Raw genomic sequence first — 21,463 nt, 5'->3', positions numbered from 1 at the left:
ATGTGACTTGAAACCAGTTGTAACTAATCGGCGGGGCTGAGTTAGGAAGAGCAGAGTGTCAGGGTTTTCAAAGAGCTCTTCAGTCCTCAGAGGGAGAAGAAAGAAAAGTTAGGCTGCCTTGGAAATGCGCAGGGAGATTGCCATCTAATCATGGATGGGCTATGAGCAGAAACATACTATTTACATGTATAGTCAGAAAATATTTCAAACTAGAATTTATGATTAGTACCATAATCAGTAGCTATCATGAGGTCATAATTCTAAGAAAAATAGTGTGAATATTCATCATTCTTTTGCCATTTAATTGGTCTCGTATCAGAGAAATAACATGAAATACATCATGTCTGTTGATTTTTGTTACAGAAAATCAGCTGTGACACACAGGCACAAATATCTGATTGTTTTCTGTGTAGTGCCATTTCTAATAACTATTTTGAGTATTTTAGACTTTCCACAGTATCTGAGACTATCAGTTAATATTAAACTTTAGATTGCCGCTTATTTCATAAGAGATTGTCAAATGAGTATTTTCTAATACCAGAGATCTCTTTCTAAATTCAGACTCATTATGTTTTTCAATACATTTAAGACAATTTATAGCTTAACTGTAGGGGTTCCTCATATATCACCCTCTATAGTATGCATATGGTCAATGGGTGCTAATTTATTGCAAGAATTCTTTATGAAGCAAAGCTAGGGAAAACTTGGTTTGCATGCGTAGAACTACCTCCCAGACATTTAAGGCACTTTTCTTTTTGGTATCACGCTAGTCTCTTAAGACTGAGCTTGAGAAATATATTTCAAGAGATGTCTCATAAAGATACCAATGGTACCAGAAGAAAAATAGTAGATCTTACTCCCTTCAGTGCTCCCTCCTTCCTCCACCCCTCCCAAAGGGTAAAAGGAGATCATTTGAAATGGTGGAGTGGAAAGGATCTAGTCCTCTGAATGTTTATCTGAAACACAGTTTTTGAGACTTTAATGTTTAGATGATATTAAAAATAATAGACCATTCACCATACTGAGTGGACTTTCTTTAGAGAATTATCCTCAATATTAGCAAGTTCAATGTGTATTGAAGTAGCCTGGCATAAAGCAACATCCTTGGAATGCTTTTATGAAGTCTGTGGTTATGAATAAAAGCTTTGGAGCATCCTGGGTAGATGCTTTGTGTGATGTTTTAACTGACTGTGATGTTGTGTTTAACCGACTTTCTAGTGGAACTTTTTTTTGGTAAGATTTGTTCCCACTGGCCAGAAATGGTGTCAAAATGTAAAAAGCAGCATTTATTTTGTTCATAACTGCTCCGAATTGCCTTGCGCAGTCAAGTGATACATTCAGCTGTCACTTTTCTTTAGTATCTAACACTCGCAAAGACAGCAGTAACTCACCTGACCCTTGCCTCTGATGCTGTGCTGTGTTTTAAGAAGGCAATTTTAAATAACAAAACTGAGCAAATAAATTCTTATGGATAATGCAACACAGAACTTGCGATTTCTTCCTCGTGACTCGGTCTTGCATCTTCCCTTCTGCTTTATGCTCCTTTAGTCACCTGGTTCAAGGGATAAAGTTTTTAGGGACTTGCTCTATACTCTTTCTTAAGCACCATGTTCATCTGTGAGCTTGAACAAAAAGCAAATACATAAAATATCCATCCCCTAAGTTATGTTACAAATCAAGTAAAAGTGTTTCTTTGAGGTTTTATGTTTATTAAGAAAGATTTGGTTTTCTGCTTAGATTATTGTAGTTTTTTTCAACATACCCTTTATTTGAAATCTATCTGAAAACAGCAGTAACCTCACGTTATAGCATCCCACCTGCTCTTTGCTATACGAGAACATTTAGCTGTCATTAAACAACTAAGCAGTCCGTTGCAAAGTCCTGCTGTGAGAGTTCAGATCGAGTTCTCACTGAATTAGGGTGAAGGTGCTTAAGTAACCCTCTCTTAATAGCATTTTTTTAAACTGCAATCAGATCGTTTTTCCAAACGTAACTATCCTGTCATCCGACTGTGGTGAACTACTGTGAGGTTGCTTAATTGAAAGATCTTTTCTGTGAAAATCCTGCATGTACATATATGAGGGATATATAATGATGTCAAATTATTTCTCTGTGTTTGGATTTACTGGAGATACTTTATTTTTGAAGTTTTCACAACGTGTCAAAATGAGCATATTAGATGCTCTTAAATTAGAGTGTATTTCTACATAAAAGAACCTTAAATCTGTGCGTAGTTCTAAAACTGTTATCTGAAAAAAATAACATGACTGAATTGCAGTTTCTGTAATTTAGGTAGAAGTTATATGGAATTGCTGCAACTTCTGCTTTACCTCAAAGATTGTGTCCATTACCATAAATTAGTGTGGTGTTTTATAACAATAGATAAGGATAAAAGCTTTTTTGAAGACTATTTCTTAATATCTTTTGCTTGGTAATACTTGTGGTTTTGGTGGGAAGGCTTTTATAATCCCTGAAGTCAGCTGGGAAAGTAGTGAGCAACGTTGTGTTGCTAGACTTTTGCCTGCTATTGAAACGAGATGTTTCCTTTTGGTTGCTTGCTCAGCCCGAATGCTGGGCAGGTTGCTTTGCTTGTGACCGTGCCATTTGTCAGAAATAGGCAATAAAAAAATGATTGTTTTTTCAAAAGAATGGTGCTGAAATTAAAGCACTGCACAATCTTTAAATGAAAATTCACATGAAGATGTGTATTTACACACTGAAGCGAAGAAATTGAATTAAATTGCCTCTTGTTCTAGTGCCACAGAGTTTCTTGTGCTGTCAAGACTTACAAAGAAAGCGAGTTGTTGGAGATTTAGTTATGGGATTTCATACCGTTTGCACTGATAGCTAGGATTAGTTGTTAGCATTTTCTCTTTCTGTAGGGAAGTAGTAGGCAGATTCCTAACTGTGGATGACAGAAGGATTGCTCGTTTGGCTTTTGATAGCTCACTTGGCTTCATTTGCAAAACAATTTTTCCAAGCAGCAAGTTGGAGCACAGAAGAAGGGAAGAGATGCAAGGAAATATATGCTGAGGCACAATTACCTCTCTGCATTTTGACATGCAATCTTCGAAAGCTTCTCTGACACTGAATTATTTAATAAATTGAAAAAAGTGTTTGTGCATTGATATATTGGGCTGGGCTCAGGTTTTGACTATGGAGCCACCTACAGGGAGATCACACAAGTGCAGGTGTAGCTGCATATTTTTGGTGAGGGGAGAACGTGAAAAATGCACTGTACTTCAGTAATGAAATAAAAGTTAAATGATACTAAGGTTGGACCAGCAGAGGGACCCCTTAATCACTTTTTAATTTTTCAAATAAAAGTCCTTGGCCATATTGAGTTGATGTGAAAAGATTTGTAATTCAGGTAGTCTTCAGCAAGTTTCAGTAACACAGCCTTGCGAATTTATTTCAGATTTTAAAATTCTTTTAAGGTCTATACACACTTTTAGATTGGGTAGGTTTTTAGCACATTTTGGGTTGATGATTATCTGCCTTCTGATGGGATAATTTATTGCCTTAGGATAATAAACAGGTTTGTTTACTTTTTAATGCAGATATGGGTAGTTAAGACCTTCATATAGAGGCTTTCAAACCTTAAGTGCTTAATTTTTTTTCAGCAAAATAATAAACCTTTCTGAATTTGAGCAATATCCTGCCAAAGTTGTATTTGAAAGATTTTGAAACAAGTTTTAAAACCTCCTCAAATACATTGGTTTGTGTTTGATTCTGAAGAATGTGATATACAGCACTTTTTTCCTCATTCTTTCCATTCCAGGAAAATATTTATTTTACTATTTTATTAAAAACTTAAACATCTGAAATTCAATATTATTTGGAAAACTACTGAAAGAAAAACTTCCTAGCTGTAGTTTCCAATTTAAAAAAAAAAAAAAAAAAAATCTTTACCCATATCCGTCATAGGTAACTGGAGTGTTTTGCAAACAAACAACAACAAAAAACCCCAACCAACAACAAAAAAATGCAATAACTGCCCCCAAAACCTTATACTATTGCTAGGTAAAAGTAATAGATAGCAATTAATATCAATTTCATTAGTATTTCTTGTCTGTTCTCTATCCCTTCAAACTGTCCCCTGTTCCCTGGTTACAGTAACGTAGATGTTAAATGTGAAGTTAAAGACAACCCTTTTGAACAGGAAAACCACCAAACTATTTTAGCTCTTGCATAGATGAGTAAACTAATTTGCTTAAAACATCTTCCTTTGGATATTGTGGGGGTTTTGTCTATCAAATTTGGTCCACTGGGTTATTTCACATTGTCTTCTGTACAGTTTCTCTGCTGTCTCTCTGCTGAGCAGGCTGCTTGGTGGTTGGTTAACAACAGAAGCCTATACTTCTAGGATTTTAAAATAAATTCACATTTACTTAACCGATGAATTAAATAGAGGACTGTATAATAAGCAATGTGTTTTCCCCTTAAAACAGCCAGGTTTGTGTCTTAAGCCTTGAAATCTTGTCTATTCTAACAGCTACATTATGCATGGTGTTCAGTGCATCCTTTATTGATGATCCTAACTCTGGCCTTGCTATAGTTAATCATCATAAATGTTTGGTTTTAAAGTTATATTGGGAGTTCTACGATGCCTACAATTTTTTTTCTGAATTGTTGCAAGAGAAGCAGTTTGAAGCTACTATGTATATTTTAATTAGCAACAAATTGTTCAGTACCGGACTAATTTTCTATGAATTTGTCTTTTACCCCCTGTTCCCCATTCCTTGCCTTTATTTCAATGGGGCATCAGTTGGGGTCTGTCTCTCCTATTCAGGTTCCAGTTTTCTTAGAACTGGTAAGAACTTAATCACTTGTGAAACTTCTGTTCCTCTGTTGAATGTGGTTGAAATTGATAATAAGTTCCAGCCTTGGACAGAGTGGGGAGGAGAGGCTTGTAGGGCAGTTGCCTTTGCCTGATTTCCAAAGATAGCAGGTTAACCTAGCTCCTAAGAAATTAAATGGAAATTAGTAAAAATAATAGAACTGGTATCCCCATCAAAAGCAGGTTTGGGCTCTTAGCACGTTACCATTTTTGAAGCCGGCTCTCCACAAGGAAACTCATGATACTTGGGTTTACCCATCACAGTTGCTTTTGTTGGTGAAAAAGGAACTTTAATTTCTAGTTGCACATAATTCATTGTACAAGTTTTTACTACTTGTTGTGTTTGAGTAGACCCATTTAAAATAATAAAACTGTGATAAAAAGCAATAACCTTTTTAAAGTATTTTGATATTTCAGTCCTGTTGTGGAATATGTTTGACCAGAGGATGGCTCTCATCCATTGAGACAGTTACATAATTATCTTTCATATGGTATAATTTTTAGTGATCTGGAGAAATAATGTTTATTTTCTATAAATTGAAATGATGGGCTACGTATTCTTACTGTGTATTTGCTTTGTGGCTCTTACAAGTTGGGCAAAAATGTATTTCACATAAAAGTTTGTTTTCAGGGAGAACATGTAGTTCATTCACAAAATCCCTCAGTGTTAAAATGATCTTTGAAAATATTCTCCTACAGGTAGCTTGGCTTATTATTAGGTCAGTATTTCACTCTGCATCAGCCCTCATAATCTCTTTACATACTTTAGAAACAGGCAGTTTATTGTTTTTGACACACAGTACAGGGTCATGAGTGGAAACAATTCGGGCTACAAAGTGCATGTCAGTTCAGTGCTCCTCTGCTGACGGCATGTCTGTCTGAAATCAAGTTTAAAAAATTGGCCCTGTCTCCAGCTGACTTGTTTTGTCAGGCTGAGTCATAAGATTAACCCTTGACTTGTCACCAAGGAAAAATGGAGTAAACAACTGTACCCATACAGTATCACTGATCCAGCTATGATTCATTTCACTGTAACATGATTCTCTTAAGAAAACAAATTTCAGAGCAGCTGTTGCTTGGCTTAAATGGGGATTATAAAAATTGCAACCACAAAACAAAAACTTACTTTGGACTTCAGGAGCTTTTGGAATAGTTATCTGGTAGTGGTTCCTGCAAATACAGAGTTATTGGTAGCAACATTGCAATTTCTTGTGCAGTCTTTCGAATTCTTCCATTTTAGGTTTATTTTTCATCTGTTCTGGTGAAAGTAAACTTCTGTGGGTTAAAGTCTGATACGCTCGATGGAATTACGGTTTGATCCTATAAGGTGAATCGATGTAGAAAATGTCCTGTGAGAAACAATGTTTTTGTACAGTGAATGTAGAGAAGATACAGTGATAAATTTCAAGTATCGTACACTAAGATTGTATTCCCACCAATGTAACTTGAGGGTAGGACAACTAGTTCCCTATTTGGTAAAATGAAATTGTTATCCTTTTGATTTGTGGGGAAGTAACTCAGGAGCAAATTCATTTATTGACTCATTATGGAGGTATCAGTCTTTAAACTAGTTTGTCTACAAACAGACAGCATTTGCAGGGGCGTTACTCAGTTTTATTGATCATATTGTTGCTGTTGTCTTACCCATGTGATGGTGAACTATGTCAATTATTTCCTTGTACTGATAAATGTTAATTGTGTTAGTAAATATTACCGGCTAATATTACCTGTATATTTTTTGTTACAATTGCTCCGTACAAGTATAGGGCAGTTGTAAGGCGGAGAAGCCCCCCTCCCAATGCTACAAGGTAAAGTTAGTTTTTTCTGCTCTCTGTTTTAACATTTTTCCAATTGCTTGTAATATGGGTGGATAATGCTTACGATTTGAGAAGGGGCTTGATCATGCTCTTCGTCTCAAATACATCTATTTTGAAAATTGAGCATGTGTGCATGGAGGCGCAGTAGCAATTAGAAGTATGTTGATGATAGTCTTTACTTCAAAGAAGCGACTCCTGTTATCCTGGAAGTATTTTTAATGATTTAAAAGTTTGTGTGCTTGAATTATTTCAGGAAAAAAAGGCTTCTCTTGCTTTCAGCTTGCGAGAGTTGAAGAAGTGCTGTTTCCAGTGTTTAGGTTGTTTTCCAAGTTGTACGTTAGTCTGAATTAGTGATTTTAATGTAGTGTGCTATGAGAAGTAGCACATGCAAATATCTGAAGATCTTTTAGCGTATCTCATCTGTAGAGTCCTGAACATTAGTGAGAAGCTTTAAGGAATGGCATTGTTAGCTGCAAATCAAAGCTTCTTAGGGGCTCTCTGGGGACTGAAATGGGTCTTTGTGGTCCCTAGGGGAAGAAGGAAGCCGCAAGTCACTCTGCGGGCCTGGCGATTTAATAGTCTGAAGTATAGTGATGTTCTTTTTTGCAGCTGCTGCTGCTATGCCTTTTGTATTGGAGAAGAGTTCAGTTCAGATATCGTTAGCTTTACTCCATAGTTAAATAGTTCTGGGTATGTAGTTTGACTTGCAGTAAAAATGCAAGTGTTCCTCAGCTGATGTAAACTTCAGGATGTATTTGCCAACATACTCTGAGCACAGTAGTCTCCTAATTGATTGGAAGAGTTTGCTGAAAAAGCATTTGAAGCTGGAGGTGTGAATATTTTTTTGTCGGTGTGTGTATATTCTGTATATTTAGACGCGACAGTAGTTACGTCCTGAGATAATGGACATGATACAGAAGACCCACTAAGATTTTTATCTGAACGTAGTATTCTAGTGTAGTCAATTTGTTGCCCTTGCAGATCTTTTTAGTTCAGAAGTTTTCCCTGACACACAAGGTGCTTGGGAGAATGAACCAAATTTCTGCAACTTGCTTGCTTTCCCTCTAAATTGCTGGACTGAACTTTGCTCGTTCTTTTTTCCTTATCCTGAAGTATTTTCCTGCTTTTGTCAGGAGGGAGGCAGGGAGAATTCACAGCATTGGCAGTTGACACAGTTAGAGGTGGAGAAATGGGGTTTTGCTTTAACCTTTTTTTTCCTGGATTGAAATCCATGTCAGACTTATCAGGAGCTAAGTTAATAACCAACTGCATTCATGTGTAGAAAATAAAAAAAAAAAAAAAAAAAGTATACCTCATTAAGAGTTAATGTTAGTTGATGCCATTGTTCAGTGAAGAACACAGAAGGACTTACTAGGCATAGATCATGTGCAAATATTGAGGCATTTCTGTGCTGGAAGTTGCAGTCTGTTTGCCATATTGTGTAATTCACGTTTTTGTGATGTGCCAAAGTTGTTGGGGTGTCCCCCCCTTCTCTTTTCTTCCCTTTCTTATATGGGCACAGAGTTGCTTTATTCATACAACAGTGTATTATACAATACAAAGGGAGCCCGGGCTCCTGTTTCCAAAGACCCATCATACTTTGTATACTGTATCCTAAAGGTGGATTTTGGATGGTTCCATAAAATGAAAATATTTACATGATTTTTTTTTTTTTTTTTTTTTTCCAAGCCCAGCATCTTACGTGCGCGTTGCCTTTGTGTTAGGGTCCTATCATCACACAGGCTTCCCGGCGGGGAAGGCGGCCGGCGGCCCGGTTGAGGCGCCGGGGCGGGCAGGGGCCGGCGGCGCCCCCGCCTTCCCGCGGCCGCGGCTCCCCGCGGCTCCCCGCGCCTGCCGCCGCCTTCGCCCGAGTTGGGAGCAACTTCAGGCAGAGCCACGCGGCCGCGTGGCTGCAGCCGCACGCGCAGCCTCTCCGCTGCCGCAAGCGCTCGAATTTAACTAAAACAGAAAGCGGGAGCTCGGCTCGCCCGGGGCGCGCCCGCGCCCGCTCCCCTGCGGCTGCCGCCTCGCGCGGCGCGCGCGCGGCGCTCCGGCCGGAGGCGGCCCCGGCGGCTGCCCCCTCCCCGGGCCGCGGCGGGGCCCCGCGCCCGGCCCGGCCCCCGCGCCCGCCCGGAGATGGTTCAGTCCTGCTTTGCATAAGTCGCCGCTGAGGCGCCGGGTGCGGGCGGGCGGGCGGCCGGGCGGGTGGATGTCGTGGCGAGAGGCGGTGCACTTCAGCCCGGCCCGCCGCCAGCCGCGCCATGTACTGCGCGTACCCCGTCCCCGGGGTGGGCAGCAACTCCCTCATGTACTACTACAACGGGAAGACGGTAAGGGCGGCCGCCTTTGTTCGGGGGCTGCCGAGCGCCGGGCCGGCGGCCGGTCGGCGGGCAAACGCAAGTTCACGGCGCGGGGCCGCTCTGCGGGCGGCGGCGCTTCGCAGGAGGCGGCCGCTTCCCCCGCCGCCGCGCCGGAGCGAGCGGGGGCGAGCGGTCCCGAGGAGAGGCTGCGCCGGGGCCGCGGGCCGCCTCGTGCGGCGCGGGGAGATGAAAGTCCCCGCACTTGCGTGCGGAAACACCCGCTCCGGCGCCGCGGGAGCGCGGGGGGCAGCGGCCCGCAGCCAGGCGGCGCTGCCGGGGCCGGGGCCGGGCCGCCCGCCGCTGCCCGCTCCGCACCCCGTTCCGCTCGGGCCGGCTGCGCGCTGAGGCGCTGGCGGCGCGGCGCTCACCGCAGAGTGCGGTGAAGTTTGGGTTCCTGCGCGCCTGCGGCTTTTCCTGGGGGTTTGTTGTGGGTTTTCTTGTCTTTTTTTCTTTTCCTTTTTTTTTTTCCCCCCTTAACCTCTCCTCTCCCAGAGCGCTGCCGCGCAGCGGTGGCTGCCGCTCCGGCTGACTGCTGGCCGCGTCCCGAGCCCTGGGCAGCGCCGCGCGGCCGGGCGCTGCGCGGGCGAGTGGCCCGGCACCCGCTAGCCAGCCCTCAGCCTTGCCTTGCCCGGAGCTGGTCCTTTCGCTTGTATGATTTTGAAACAACCAAAATATTGCTACAACCACTGGAGGGGGGGGGGGGGGGGGGAGATTCTGAAAAAATTAAATCTCCTCTGTATTTTAACTTTCTGGAAATTGAATGGGATATTTCTGTTTCATGGTTGATACTTAAAATTTTTAAGTTCGTAAGACAACAGTTCCGATTTTTGTGTATAAAAATTAGCATACAATGGTAAATTTAACACAGTATGTTTTTTCCAGTCTGTTTATGTTGTATGTGGTTTTGGCTTTTGTCTGTTATAAAAATAACATTAAATAGGAAAAAGGGAGATGCTGATATTGATCTTTTTTGTGTTTGGTTGCCTTTTTTTTTTGTTGTTTTTTTTGTTTTTTTGTTTTACTGCTGTTTCTCCTCTCATGGACCTATGTGAGCTTTGCCTTCACTAATAAACTTTTTGCCAAGATTTTTGTTCAATGGTAATTAAACTATGGATCTTTTTATTCATTAAAGATACTGTGTATGGGCTTCTTGAATAACAGAAAAGATGCTGGAGGAGAGGTTAGGGGAATGAGTAACATTGCTTGGTCTCTATTTCATTTCCTTTGGTATAAATGCCAGCTGTCTTTCAAATATGAAATTATTTTTCTTTCATGTCTGCTCCTAGGCTAAAACAATCTGTTTGAAGTTTTATGTGAAGATATATATAAGACTTAAGTAAAATTAACTATACAATACCCCTGAAGCAAAGGGAATATAACTTGCACGGAGTTTTGATTTTATTCTTTCTAGAGCACAGATCACTCTATTACAACATTTCTCTTTGTTCTTGTAGCAGGAAAAAAGGCTTTGATCTTATTAAGTATTTCCAGGCATATAGTGGATGGAAGTGCTGGTACTGTAGGAGAGCATGGCTTGAAAATTGATAGCATGTGCCTGTTATGGGTCAGAGGTGACCTTTATGAGCTTGAAGAGTTAGTAAATAGATGACAAATCATATGATGATCCTATATCATGTTGCCCAAGGTTTTATTTAATTTTTTTTAACATCTCACTAGCTTTTAGCATTTTCTCTCCTAGGAATTCTGCAAGTTGCGCTAAATTGCTAATTTAAATACACGGAAGGATATGTGAAGTTGGGGAGGTTGGTTTTTGTGTTACAGTTTTTGAAGCACACATCTTGGTGTGTAACCCAGATCTTTGTATGAACCTTTCCGTAATGAAAGAACAGTTCATACCCAAATTTTGATGTCTTACCGCTTTTATTTGTATTGTTTGATCAATTAGTCGCTGATAGTATGTACCTCATTGTTTAAGTTCAAGATTTTCATTTAGGTTATTGTATTAGATTTTGAATATTGACATTCCTTGATACCTGCTGATGTATATAAAATCTGATTTATTTACACACAAAGCAAGTGGGAAATGACATGTAGAAAATGTGTGTTTTAAACTTATTATTAAATATGTTTTGTTCTTTTCAACTTCTTAAATTTGTAAACCAGAAGAAAGCTTAGTATTAAGCTAAAAACCAAGTATCTGAGCACCCCAATAGATGGTCATGTGTGCACTGGCACGTAAATTAAAAGTTTAAAAAATTAAGTCAGGGTTTTTACTATTAGAAGAGGTTCAATTTTTGTTATTTCTGTATGTTTTAGGAGGGACACATGAAATGAAAAGTAGTGTGTTAATACAAATCCCCTGCTAAGGAATAACATTTTACCATTACAAGTAATAGGTATTATAAAAAAAAAATATATATTTCAATAATCCTCACCAAATTAAAAAGAAAAAAGATCTTAATCTGTTTTGTAGAGAAAATAAAGTACTTCAACTGAACTAGATTTAGCCTTTTTTTTTTTTTTTTCTTTTTTTTTTGTCCTTCACCTGTTGATATATAGAAAATATCCTCAAGTTTATGGAAGGCTTACAAAATTTTAATATAGAGCTTTTTGGAAAAAAAAATTAAATTACACTTAAAAATGACAGCTATCTTTAAAGTTTTACCTTTTCTTCTCTTTTATTCAAGAGCTATGCTACAGACCCCAAAAAATCAAAACACCTAACCCCCATTAAAAAAAAAAAAAGCTACAAAAATGTTTAGGTAGAAATAATAGCAAAAATTTAAATTATACTTTTAAAACTTTTTTTTTTTTTAAACTAATAAATAATTAAGCAAACCTCTTCATTCACCAGGGCTTTTTCATTTAAATTTTATAAAATGCAATAGCACCAAAATAATATTTAAGTAATAGAAGTTTTATATCTTCTTTGCATAAAGAATAAAATACAGACTTGACAGATTTCTACTTTTTTCAGTTCACCTACAAGTTTAGAAATAAATTGGTTATTTTCTAAATCTACTGTAGAATTATTTTTATATAGATAGCAGTAATGTGTCAGTTATCACCAAAATAAATCATTTTAAGGAACAATATTGATTATATTTTATTTTATATCACCTATGACTACTATTTCATATGAGAATAAATTTGTGAATATATTACACATTATCGTTGTATTCTGTGCATTGTATGGGTTACTTTGATATACCAGTCTATGTATGAGTATTTTTTGTTATTGAATATTTGGTTTTCTCAGCATAGGCTGAGATTTCACTGAGCCCTTTTCCAAGGTGGAGTCACTGTACTTTCACAGTAGATTTCTACAATGCCTATTTAAAAAGGGAGGAAAAAATCAGCAGAGATATAGATTTTGCATATATGTAATGCTTTGGGATTTTTTTTTTTTGTAAACTAGCTTATATTGGGATTTTTTTGAGAAAATGTTTTGTTCTTGAGAATTTTGAGAGTGTAAAAGGCTATTTATAAACGCGTCCCTGTGTGTGCATACATATATACATATGTAGGGGCATGTGTGTATAGATGAATAAATACACATAGGTGTGAGTATATATGTGTATATTTGGGTATTTTTTAGTGGAGAAGATGCCTGTCTTGCAGCCATATCTCTCAAGAGTTATAGCAGAAACATGTTAATAATATTGCACGATGCTTAGATGATACGACAGCACGCCTTTCTGTAGCTGTTACGCAATAAATAATGTACTAAGTCTTTTAACATCAATGTAAAATGTTTTCAGTTTGTGAATTTTGGAGCAACCGGGTGCTAAAAAGAACTGTTCAATTCTGCTTTTATTAGTGTTGGGCCAGTTAGTATACAGGGAGAAAAGTACAATTAAAGCTGTTCTGTACCATATGCTGCCCACAGCAACTTAGACAAGGTCAAAGCTAACATTTGTAAGTCAGGACAAATATAAGATCATCTGGAAAATCTCTAGGGGTACACGGCTGTGGACATTGAATAAAGAGAGATAGTAAACACTGGTCAGCTGGATTTTTTTTTTTTTTTTTTTCCTCTTCCTTGCCCTTCTCTTTCCCCTCCCCATCCCACTAAAAAACAATGAGTTACAATGCATCAGCCCAAGAGAGTTTTCCATGCTCCACTCCATTGGGTTGAACTGCCAATCTACTGAGCAGTGGTCCCCTGCCAGAAGGGTGTCTTGTCTGCAACAAGCTTTATTGATGCTTTAAAGTGAAGGTTATGTCCATTTCCTTGGGCAAATGAAAGCAGCTAGGGATGGGATCAGGTGCTGTATTGGATAGATCTATATTTCTCAAAATGTGAGCACCAAAGGGTAACACACCCCTGTTTGCTCAGTGCGTTTGCTTTCGTAATCATGTGCATGTTGAAGTCCGTTTGTAGAAATATAATAGTCTGTGTTGGAGGTACAGAAACTGAAAGTATGACTGAGTTCAGAGAAGAGAGAAACGAATGCAAAAGATAGCATTACATCTACTACTGCATCTTCCTGCGGTCAGTGCTGGTGATGTGGATTCCTGCCACAGCTAGAAGAGCCTTCTGAAATACAGGGAACAGGTTAAGAAACAGGCTGATTAGTTTCAACTTTTCCATTTTTTGTTTCCTTAAAATCTGAATTTAATCAGGAATTTTTGAAGACTTAGTTGTATACATCCTTTAGTGACAGCGTAGTTTGAAGAGTGTGGGGAAGAGGTTTTGCCTAGCAAATAAAACATAAAAAGAATCTTCAAGCACTCTATTACGTATATTTATTTCTGGTGTTGTTCCTGCTGCCTTACCTTGTTTTTCCTCCCCTCCCTGCCTCACACTACAATTTAAAAAATAAAATAAAATCACAAGAACAGACCAAAAGGTTTCCATATACTGAATTTGGGATTTTTGGTAAGTTTACCTGTCACTTTTTAACATGACTTCAAAATTGTCATTTACTGCGGAAGAAGCTAGGAAGTATTTGTGCTGTGTATCATTGCAGTGGGATTCTGCATTTCACAAATACCCAAATAGGCATGTGTAGCATGCCTAAACTGCATAAACATTTATTCAAGATGGAATTCAGTTTAGCTACTTCAAGGACTTTGAATTTTATACCATCCTTAAAAATTATGGTTGGATTTGCGGACAAGACTGATGCTCTGTTCTCTTAAAGGAGTATTTTATTTTCATTCTGGGTGGTGAGAAGAGTTTTTAAAATGTATGAACCTTTACACCTGGTATTGGAAACAAAAAGTATGATTGAGGATATGGTATACTGATCTTGTATACTAGGGCTCTTCATTTTATCATCTTGCTTAAATATCAGCTAAACAGGAATTTAGGGTGGTTGTTTGTTTGTTTTTTGTGGTTTTTTTCTTTCTTTCTTTTTGGCAGCTTCTGTCTTGCTGTAAAGAGGAGCATGGAAAACTATAGTTACTGTTCTACATTCCTGAAGTTTTAGTACATGATTTTGTCAGAAATACAATAAACATGAAAACAAGTTTCCTTTTCCCAGAGCTGCCTTTCAGCAGAATTAGCTTTTGCCACAAAACCTGCAGATAATACACTGTAAAATTTTGCCACATGTACAAATCATTCATCAGTGCACACTTGCTTAGTGCATGACTGATGCTGATGGAATGTAGATAGGCTACTTAGCAGAGTTTACAAGCTACAGAATAGGTTATCCATCTCTACTGGTTTCAAAAAATTCTGTCTCCAGCAGCTTGATAAATATTTCCCTGAACTTCCAAGAATTGTTAATAACTAGGCTTAAATGAGTAACATTCATAATTCCATAAACAGTATGTGTGATGGGAGCCTTGGTCTTGAGATAGCATGAGCTCATCGGAAGGAGGGCTTGGTTGCTTCATTTCTATTTTTTAATCTGCTTTTAACATTAATATTAAACGTTGATAAATATTTAAGAATTTGAAACAGATTATGGGAAAATTGCCTGAGAGGAAGTATGCCAACAGGAGGACTCTTTAAGTGTTATATTCAAGTTTTACTTAGCATAAAATTTGGTAAACCAAAATTATGTTCAACTTTATGTTCATGTTATTTGCACTTGTATTCGTAAACAGAAGCACGCTGTGTAATCCTTTGATACGTGTTAGATATATCAGGTCCGTGTAACTTTCGTGATAGTTTTTGTTATATATGTTAATCACCAGGGCAGATTTTAGAACTGGATGATGCATTTGTTCTGCTTAAACCTGATGTAGTACAGATAATGTCTTCTCAGCTCTGTTCTGAAGTCAGCTCCCACTGCTACCCCTCAAAAAAATTATCTTCGTTGTCATCCTGCCTTTCCTACTGGAGAAACATAAACCAGGTCAGGGTGCAGAAGAGACCTATGTGGGTCTCTGACTTGATGTCCTTTGCAACTCATTTGTCCCGCTTCCCTCTGCGGATGCTATCTACCCTTCAGAAGCACTGCAGCGTTAGGATTGATGCATATTGTAGCACAGCTCCAAAAAAGTCAAGTCCTCCACTTGATAAGTCATGTAAAAAAACCTGGTTTTGGCGTGCGTTTATCGGAAGGGAATTTCCCATTCATAATCGGAGAGTGTTTTTCTTGTCAGCATGGAGACACATCCGATGCCTTCAGGCACAGTGTGTTTAAGGGGATTAGAAGATGGGCTCCTCTTCTACCTGCTGGAGACAACCCTCTTCAAGGAGACTCTGCAGACAGGCTGACCTTTTAACAGTATTCCTTGTCTTAGTGGGAATGTCAGCCAGGAAAAACTGGTTTGATGCCTCCTGGATGTCACTGTTATCAGTTTAATAGCTAAAAGAGGCTGTCTTGAGCAGCCACGTCATATTTATAACTGCCTTCCTCAGCTGTTGCAGAAGAGAGAGCCCTTTAACTAGGGCACAGACCGGGGAGCTGCTGCGCAGCCATGCAAGCCTCCTGCAGGCCAGCAGCCACAGTGGCTACGTTTTGCTGGATAGGGGTCCTAGTGCACGCGGGGCTTTCGGAGTGAACAAACTAGTTGCCCTGATATATCGCTTCCTGACTTAAAAGTAAAATGTCATCTTTCTTTATCAACTTTTTTATTTAAGACCTTTGTATTTCACATCTCATGGACTTCAGGTTAATCTTAGTAAATTTTCTCTTTTGCTTTTAAATTTTGTTTGTAGTAACACAACATAAAAATTATGATTAGGTCATTAACCAGCAAAAAACCTGGCACTCATCTGCAGGTGATCAGATGACATCAGAGGCCTGGTTTTAATTTGTGGGTGGTTCTGATTGTAACTAAAAGAGACGCGCTCCTTTGGTGGAATTGGCTGGCTGTTTCCCCACATCTGGAGTTAATGAAGTCTTTGAGACCACATCAGTTGTGTTTTGCCGCAAGAACCCTTTGATCTGAAAAATCTAGACTGGCACAAGTGCAGCTTCATAACATCGCAGCTATGTTTTTGCAAGCTATAGTTAAGGTACCAAAACAAGCAGAAACTATATAAAGTTATGTGTCTGTGCTAGGACTTTCATGTAGCTGTTTGGAAGGACCTTTTTTACGTTAATATAATTCATAACATTTTTATTATGTTAATGGCTTGTACATATGTATCTGTAAATGATACGTTTGTAGGAGTTTTTCAGTTTAATTTCCCTTTTGAGATAGTGTTTAATCAGTTTTTATAAATCACCCAATTATGTAAAACGTTGAAGTTTCAGCCTGAAGCCTGTATTTACAAATCTCATTGATAACGTTACAGTTTTAAAGAAGTATAATTCGTCGTCGTAGGTGATTTCGCATTAATCAGCGTACATCTCCGTGGCAGTGCTAAATGTCATAAAGCTTTGTTTCCGCTGCTGTCCTGTGACAGTGATAGATTATCCATCAGCTATAGCACATGCTGCGTTATTCTGCACAACAGAGAACTTGTAAATTAAGCCCAGTTTTGCCTAATATGTTTGCAGTCTTATGAGTGCGAGTATTTACAATTTGACAGAGTGACATTTCTGTTAAAATATGTCTGAGGCGTGGAATATACATGCATTCATCATATATAGTAAATACATATGTACTGTTAACATCGCTTATAACGTATTGTCATTCTGTCACTCAGGTTTGGTAAGCATCTCTATTTTACATTTATTCCACAAATTGAAAATCTGTGAGTAAAAATATTGAACAAAAGCTCCCCGAAAAGCTTTCTTTCCTAAAATTTTTTCCTTTATTTTGATTAAAAAAAAGTTAAAACAAGCACGCAACTAAAAGCGGTAAGTTTTCCACTTGACTCCTTTTTATCAAGTGTCTTTTTACCTGCTGCCGTTTTCATTACATGGCTCGTATCGACAGCTATGCCCTGGCTTCGTTCCTCGTGCCCATGTCCTGATGCCATCATACTGTAGTTTGATAGATTTTATTGAAATTCTGTTGATGTAAAAGGAGTCTAAGAGAGTGGTAAGTCAGTCCCTCTGATTTTTATAAAAGAGTGCTGTCTGCAGGCACATGCCCAGCCATTTGGTCTGACAACAGCAGGCTAGGAAAGCATTTGGGAGTGGGGAGGAGGGGTATTGGTATGCAAATGAAAGCGGGACTTGCCCACTTCACTTTCTCAATATCCGTAGCGGAACAATCACCCTCCGGGAGAACAATGCTTCTCTTTTAGGGAACTTACGCTTTTTGTTGGCCGGCTTGGTTTTCCTGGCCCTTCTCTTGCTTGGTAAACAACATCCTAGAAGGACAAGGGAGGGATGTGAATGTTGGAGATAGATGCGTGTGCTTCTGTTTGCATAGGAAGGGATAAAGATATTAACTTTTGAATTTTAGGGCGTAGTGCACTTTGTGAGTTGCATTATGTAAGCTTTAAAGTTTTAAGATTATTATTTAATTTATGTGTTTATGAAGCCTGATGTATTTACAAGTAAGGTGAATGATCAAAAAATAAAAATACCGCATTTTTTACTTTGTAACAAAAAGATGGTCTGGTTTCAATGTTACGTTTTGATATTCTTTGCTGCCATATTTGTTAATTTGCCTTTTTTAAAATATTTTTCTTTTAACATGCACTAGCCATATTGCAATATTCAGCATATTGACCAAAATACTGTTATGAAGAAATAGCAGTGTTAGAACAACTAATGTTATGGGTAGAGTCCCTGAGTCTGTGAATACTGGCTTTGTTGATTTGACTTTTTTGTTCCTGAATATGCTGTAAATTTCTTCTTAGGGTCACTGCAGTGGAAGACTTCTAATCATTGTGTTTACTTGGCATCTTACAATTTTTAACTTGTTAAGAAAACCCGTTGTTTGCAAGTAGAGAATGTGGTGTTACACTGAAAACAGAATGATGCTGGTTTTCTTTAATGCTAGGCCAGTGTGAAAGTAATTTGCTTGATGTTGCAGGTTTAAGATTACAGGACTTGCATGACATATATTTTTGATGACTATACAAAGGCGTGCAAGTTTCTGAATGGATGATACAATGGTTGCATTAAAATCTTTCCATTTGTCACTGGATGTTCTTTTTCTTTTTGACTGTTGGGATGCCAGCTAATTAAATATTCAAGCAGGCCTACAGTTGTTTTAAAATAAAATTTGTTTGGGGCCCAGTTGTTTTATCTTGCTTTTTTTATCTTGAGCAACAAGTCTGTGCAAGTCATGCACTTAGAAAGCAAAATCAGCATTCAAGCTTTTATCAGGCCACCTGGCTGAGTTGGCACACCAGAAAGTGTGTTGTTAGGATCATTCTACTGTAGTTCCTCTGTACTGTGGCAACTTGCTAAAAAGCAAATAAAACAAGGGCAACAAATGCTGCAGCTTGCTACACTGTTCTTTTTTTACTTGTGCTTTCTATCTGTGTCTGTCTGCTGTTATGGGTTTTTAATGCGGGACACCCAAATATTACTAACCTGCTTTTATTGCTCTCCAATGTTTAGGTGTATGCACCATCCCCGAGTTCTGATGATTTCAACAGAGAATCTCCAAGTTACCCGTCTCCTAAGCCACCAAGCAGTATGTTTGCTAGCACTTTCTTTATGCAAGGTGGGTAAAATAGCTTTAAATATATGGGTAGGTGTCGCTTGTCCTTTAGGCAGAAATCCGCAGTCAGCCACTGTTGCACTTGAATGAATGAGGAAGTGTAAAGGTAACGTATTGTGCTAGGGCCTATGATTATGTTTTATATACTTTTAAAGCAGTTAGATGAAGGGAGCTGTCTGTTGATTTAAAGTTTTTCTCATGACGTTAATTGCTGACTGAAATTTAAGGGGATTATACACCAGGCCAGATGGACAGAATCCCCCATCCTTTGATTTGTAGGGCCTTCAGAGCAGCACACTGGAGTGATAGAGAAAAATGAGGTGAGGGCTTCTTGACTGTTCTGGAATTTGGCTGTACAATATCAGCTAACAGTCTTAAGTTCTCAAATGCTTGTATATCCAGCATGCCAATAAAAAAGGGGTTTTGCATTGAACAAAATGAGAGCAGAATTCATTTCCTCGGTCTCACGTCATACAATTAGCTCGTACTGTAGTCTGATGAGGTTTTGCAGCATATTGAAAGCCTAGTGTCTCAGTACAGGAATTTACAGAGTACTTCAGTTTGCACTACAGAAGGAAAACTGCATTGATGCATGGGTTTAAGGCTTATGTAATGTAGTCATTTCAGTTACTTAAATCTGCTATTATGAAATGTTTTTATATTTTTATGGTACTAAGGTATTTTAGACTATAAATTGCTTATTTTAGGTTAGTAGATGTTTTGCACTGTATGTTTATGATGAGCTCTGCTTAGTCAAACTCCTCTCTCCTCCACCCCCTTTTTATTATTTCTTTCAGTCTGGAATTTTTATCAGCCCTCTCGATATAAATCTGGCCTTACTGAAGGTCTGTGTAATTAGCAGAAGTACGTGGTATTTTCTCAGCTGTGGTTGGATTGTATTTCAGCTATAAAGCCTCTGTTGGTTTTTGGGGTTTTTTATAAATATAGCAACAGTGTGGTGGCATGAAAATAGAAGACGCAGTATAACCTGGTCACCATTTCCCTGCTCATGTTAGTCTGAGTAGCTGAATTCTGTATTTTAAACTAATTTTGTAAAAGAAAGTAGAGCTCAGTACACTTCTTCATTAAACGTATTTTTCTTGTTTTCTTTTTTATTAAAAAAAAGATGGGACCCACAATTCTTCTGACCTCTGGAGTTCATCCAATGGCATGAGCCAGCCTGGCTATGGGGGGATGCTGGGAGGCTCCTCTTCCCACATGTCCCAGTCCGGCAGTTACGGCAGCCTGCACACACATGACCGTTTGGTAAGATACACAGCACAAATTGATGTATTTGTACTTGTACATGGAGATCTGACTTACAGGAATTCAGTTCTTGTTTGCTGCTCATGTATGTCAGTTAAAAACCCAGTTGTCAGAAATCACAAACTTACTGTATTAGATTTATGTCCTTTTATTTATGTCTGTTGTATAAATAAAAATCTGTGGCTGTATAGTGGACTGTTCCAGAGGATGGATGAGTCCCTTTCTTTATTGAAGAGCTGGGTGTTGTATATTTGGTATCTTTAAAATATCGACTCTTATTTAAAGAGTACTTAATGTCTTGTGTCTGTTTCTCTTCTCTCTAGAGCTATCCCCCGCATTCAGTTTCACCTACAGATATAAATGCCAGTCTTCCTCCAATGTCTAGCTTCCATCGTGGCAGCACCAGCAGTTCACCTTATGTAGCTGCCTCACACACTCCACCTGTCAATGGATCAGATAATATTCTGGGTAAAAAGTTCTTCCTGCTTTTTTTTTTTTTTTAATTTTAGAAGAAAATGAAATTTAGGGCACGATGCACAAAATTAGTAAGATTTAATTTATGGGATGCTTGTAGATCAGGGATACCACACCGCTGTGACATTTCTGTCCTCAGTATGGCTGAGATGAGGCAAACTGTTTTGCAGTCAGTTGCTTTCACAGCCAAGCCTATGCTCAGGTGATTGTACCCATCTAACTTAACAGCAATTATCCTTCCATAGTTTAGTGTATGTACACGTTCATATAGGTAGTTCTGGTGTTGCAGTTTTCAGAGCTGCTGTATCACTAAGGTACTGTGCGGGAGAAAGGCAGGAAGAGTGTCTCCTTGGGGAGCTTGATAAACTGCATCGTAAATTCCTCTCTTAACTGATTTAAAGATTACTGAGTAGCCAGTATGGTGGCTGGTTTAGTCTCTTCCGTGGTTACCTAGAAAGCATGAAGCATAGGATGATCATCTGTTTCTTGAACGTTTTTGTACATCTTAAGATACAGCTGTAGAAATTAAATACTTGTAGATGCCCCTTGTCAGTTCAATATGATTTGCACTTAGCTTCATTTTAGGTAAGTGGAATTTCGTTAGAGTGACTATATTGGCTTTGATTTGGGAACATGTTTTACACTCAGATCTTTAAACAGAACCCAGTTAATGGATCTGCATGGGAAGTTCAGGCTGGAAAACTCAAGCTTGTCACAAACTTGAAACAGCAAGTGTTGCATGATTTGGATTTCTGATATGAATGGCTGCA

At 38.8% G+C, this 21,463-nt stretch overlaps 1 protein-coding gene across 7 annotated transcripts in view; it reads left to right on the top strand.

The window, feature by feature from the left end:
• TCF12 (transcription factor 12) overlaps window positions 1-21,463 on the top strand; it is a 175,413-nt gene that overhangs the window by 125,173 nt on the left and 28,777 nt on the right. For 5 of the 7 annotated variants that reach the window (XM_082322642.1, XM_082322640.1, XM_082322639.1 and 2 more), the window contains 3 exons: window positions 18,851-18,956; window positions 20,080-20,219; window positions 20,543-20,687. In XM_082322642.1, the coding sequence (XP_082178768.1) occupies window positions 18,851-18,956; window positions 20,080-20,219; window positions 20,543-20,687 (391 nt within the window). Of the gene's footprint in view, window positions 1-8,777; window positions 8,988-18,850; window positions 18,957-20,079; window positions 20,220-20,542; window positions 20,688-21,463 lie in introns of those variants that run through there. The other 2 variants (XM_082322644.1, XM_082322645.1) reach the window with 2 other exon arrangements.

This window comes from Platalea leucorodia (assembly GCF_965183815.1).
Source record: "Platalea leucorodia genome assembly, chromosome: 9".
Taxonomy (NCBI): domain Eukaryota; kingdom Metazoa; phylum Chordata; class Aves; order Pelecaniformes; family Threskiornithidae; genus Platalea; species Platalea leucorodia.
This window is presented reverse-complemented; position numbering and strand designations above follow the sequence as displayed.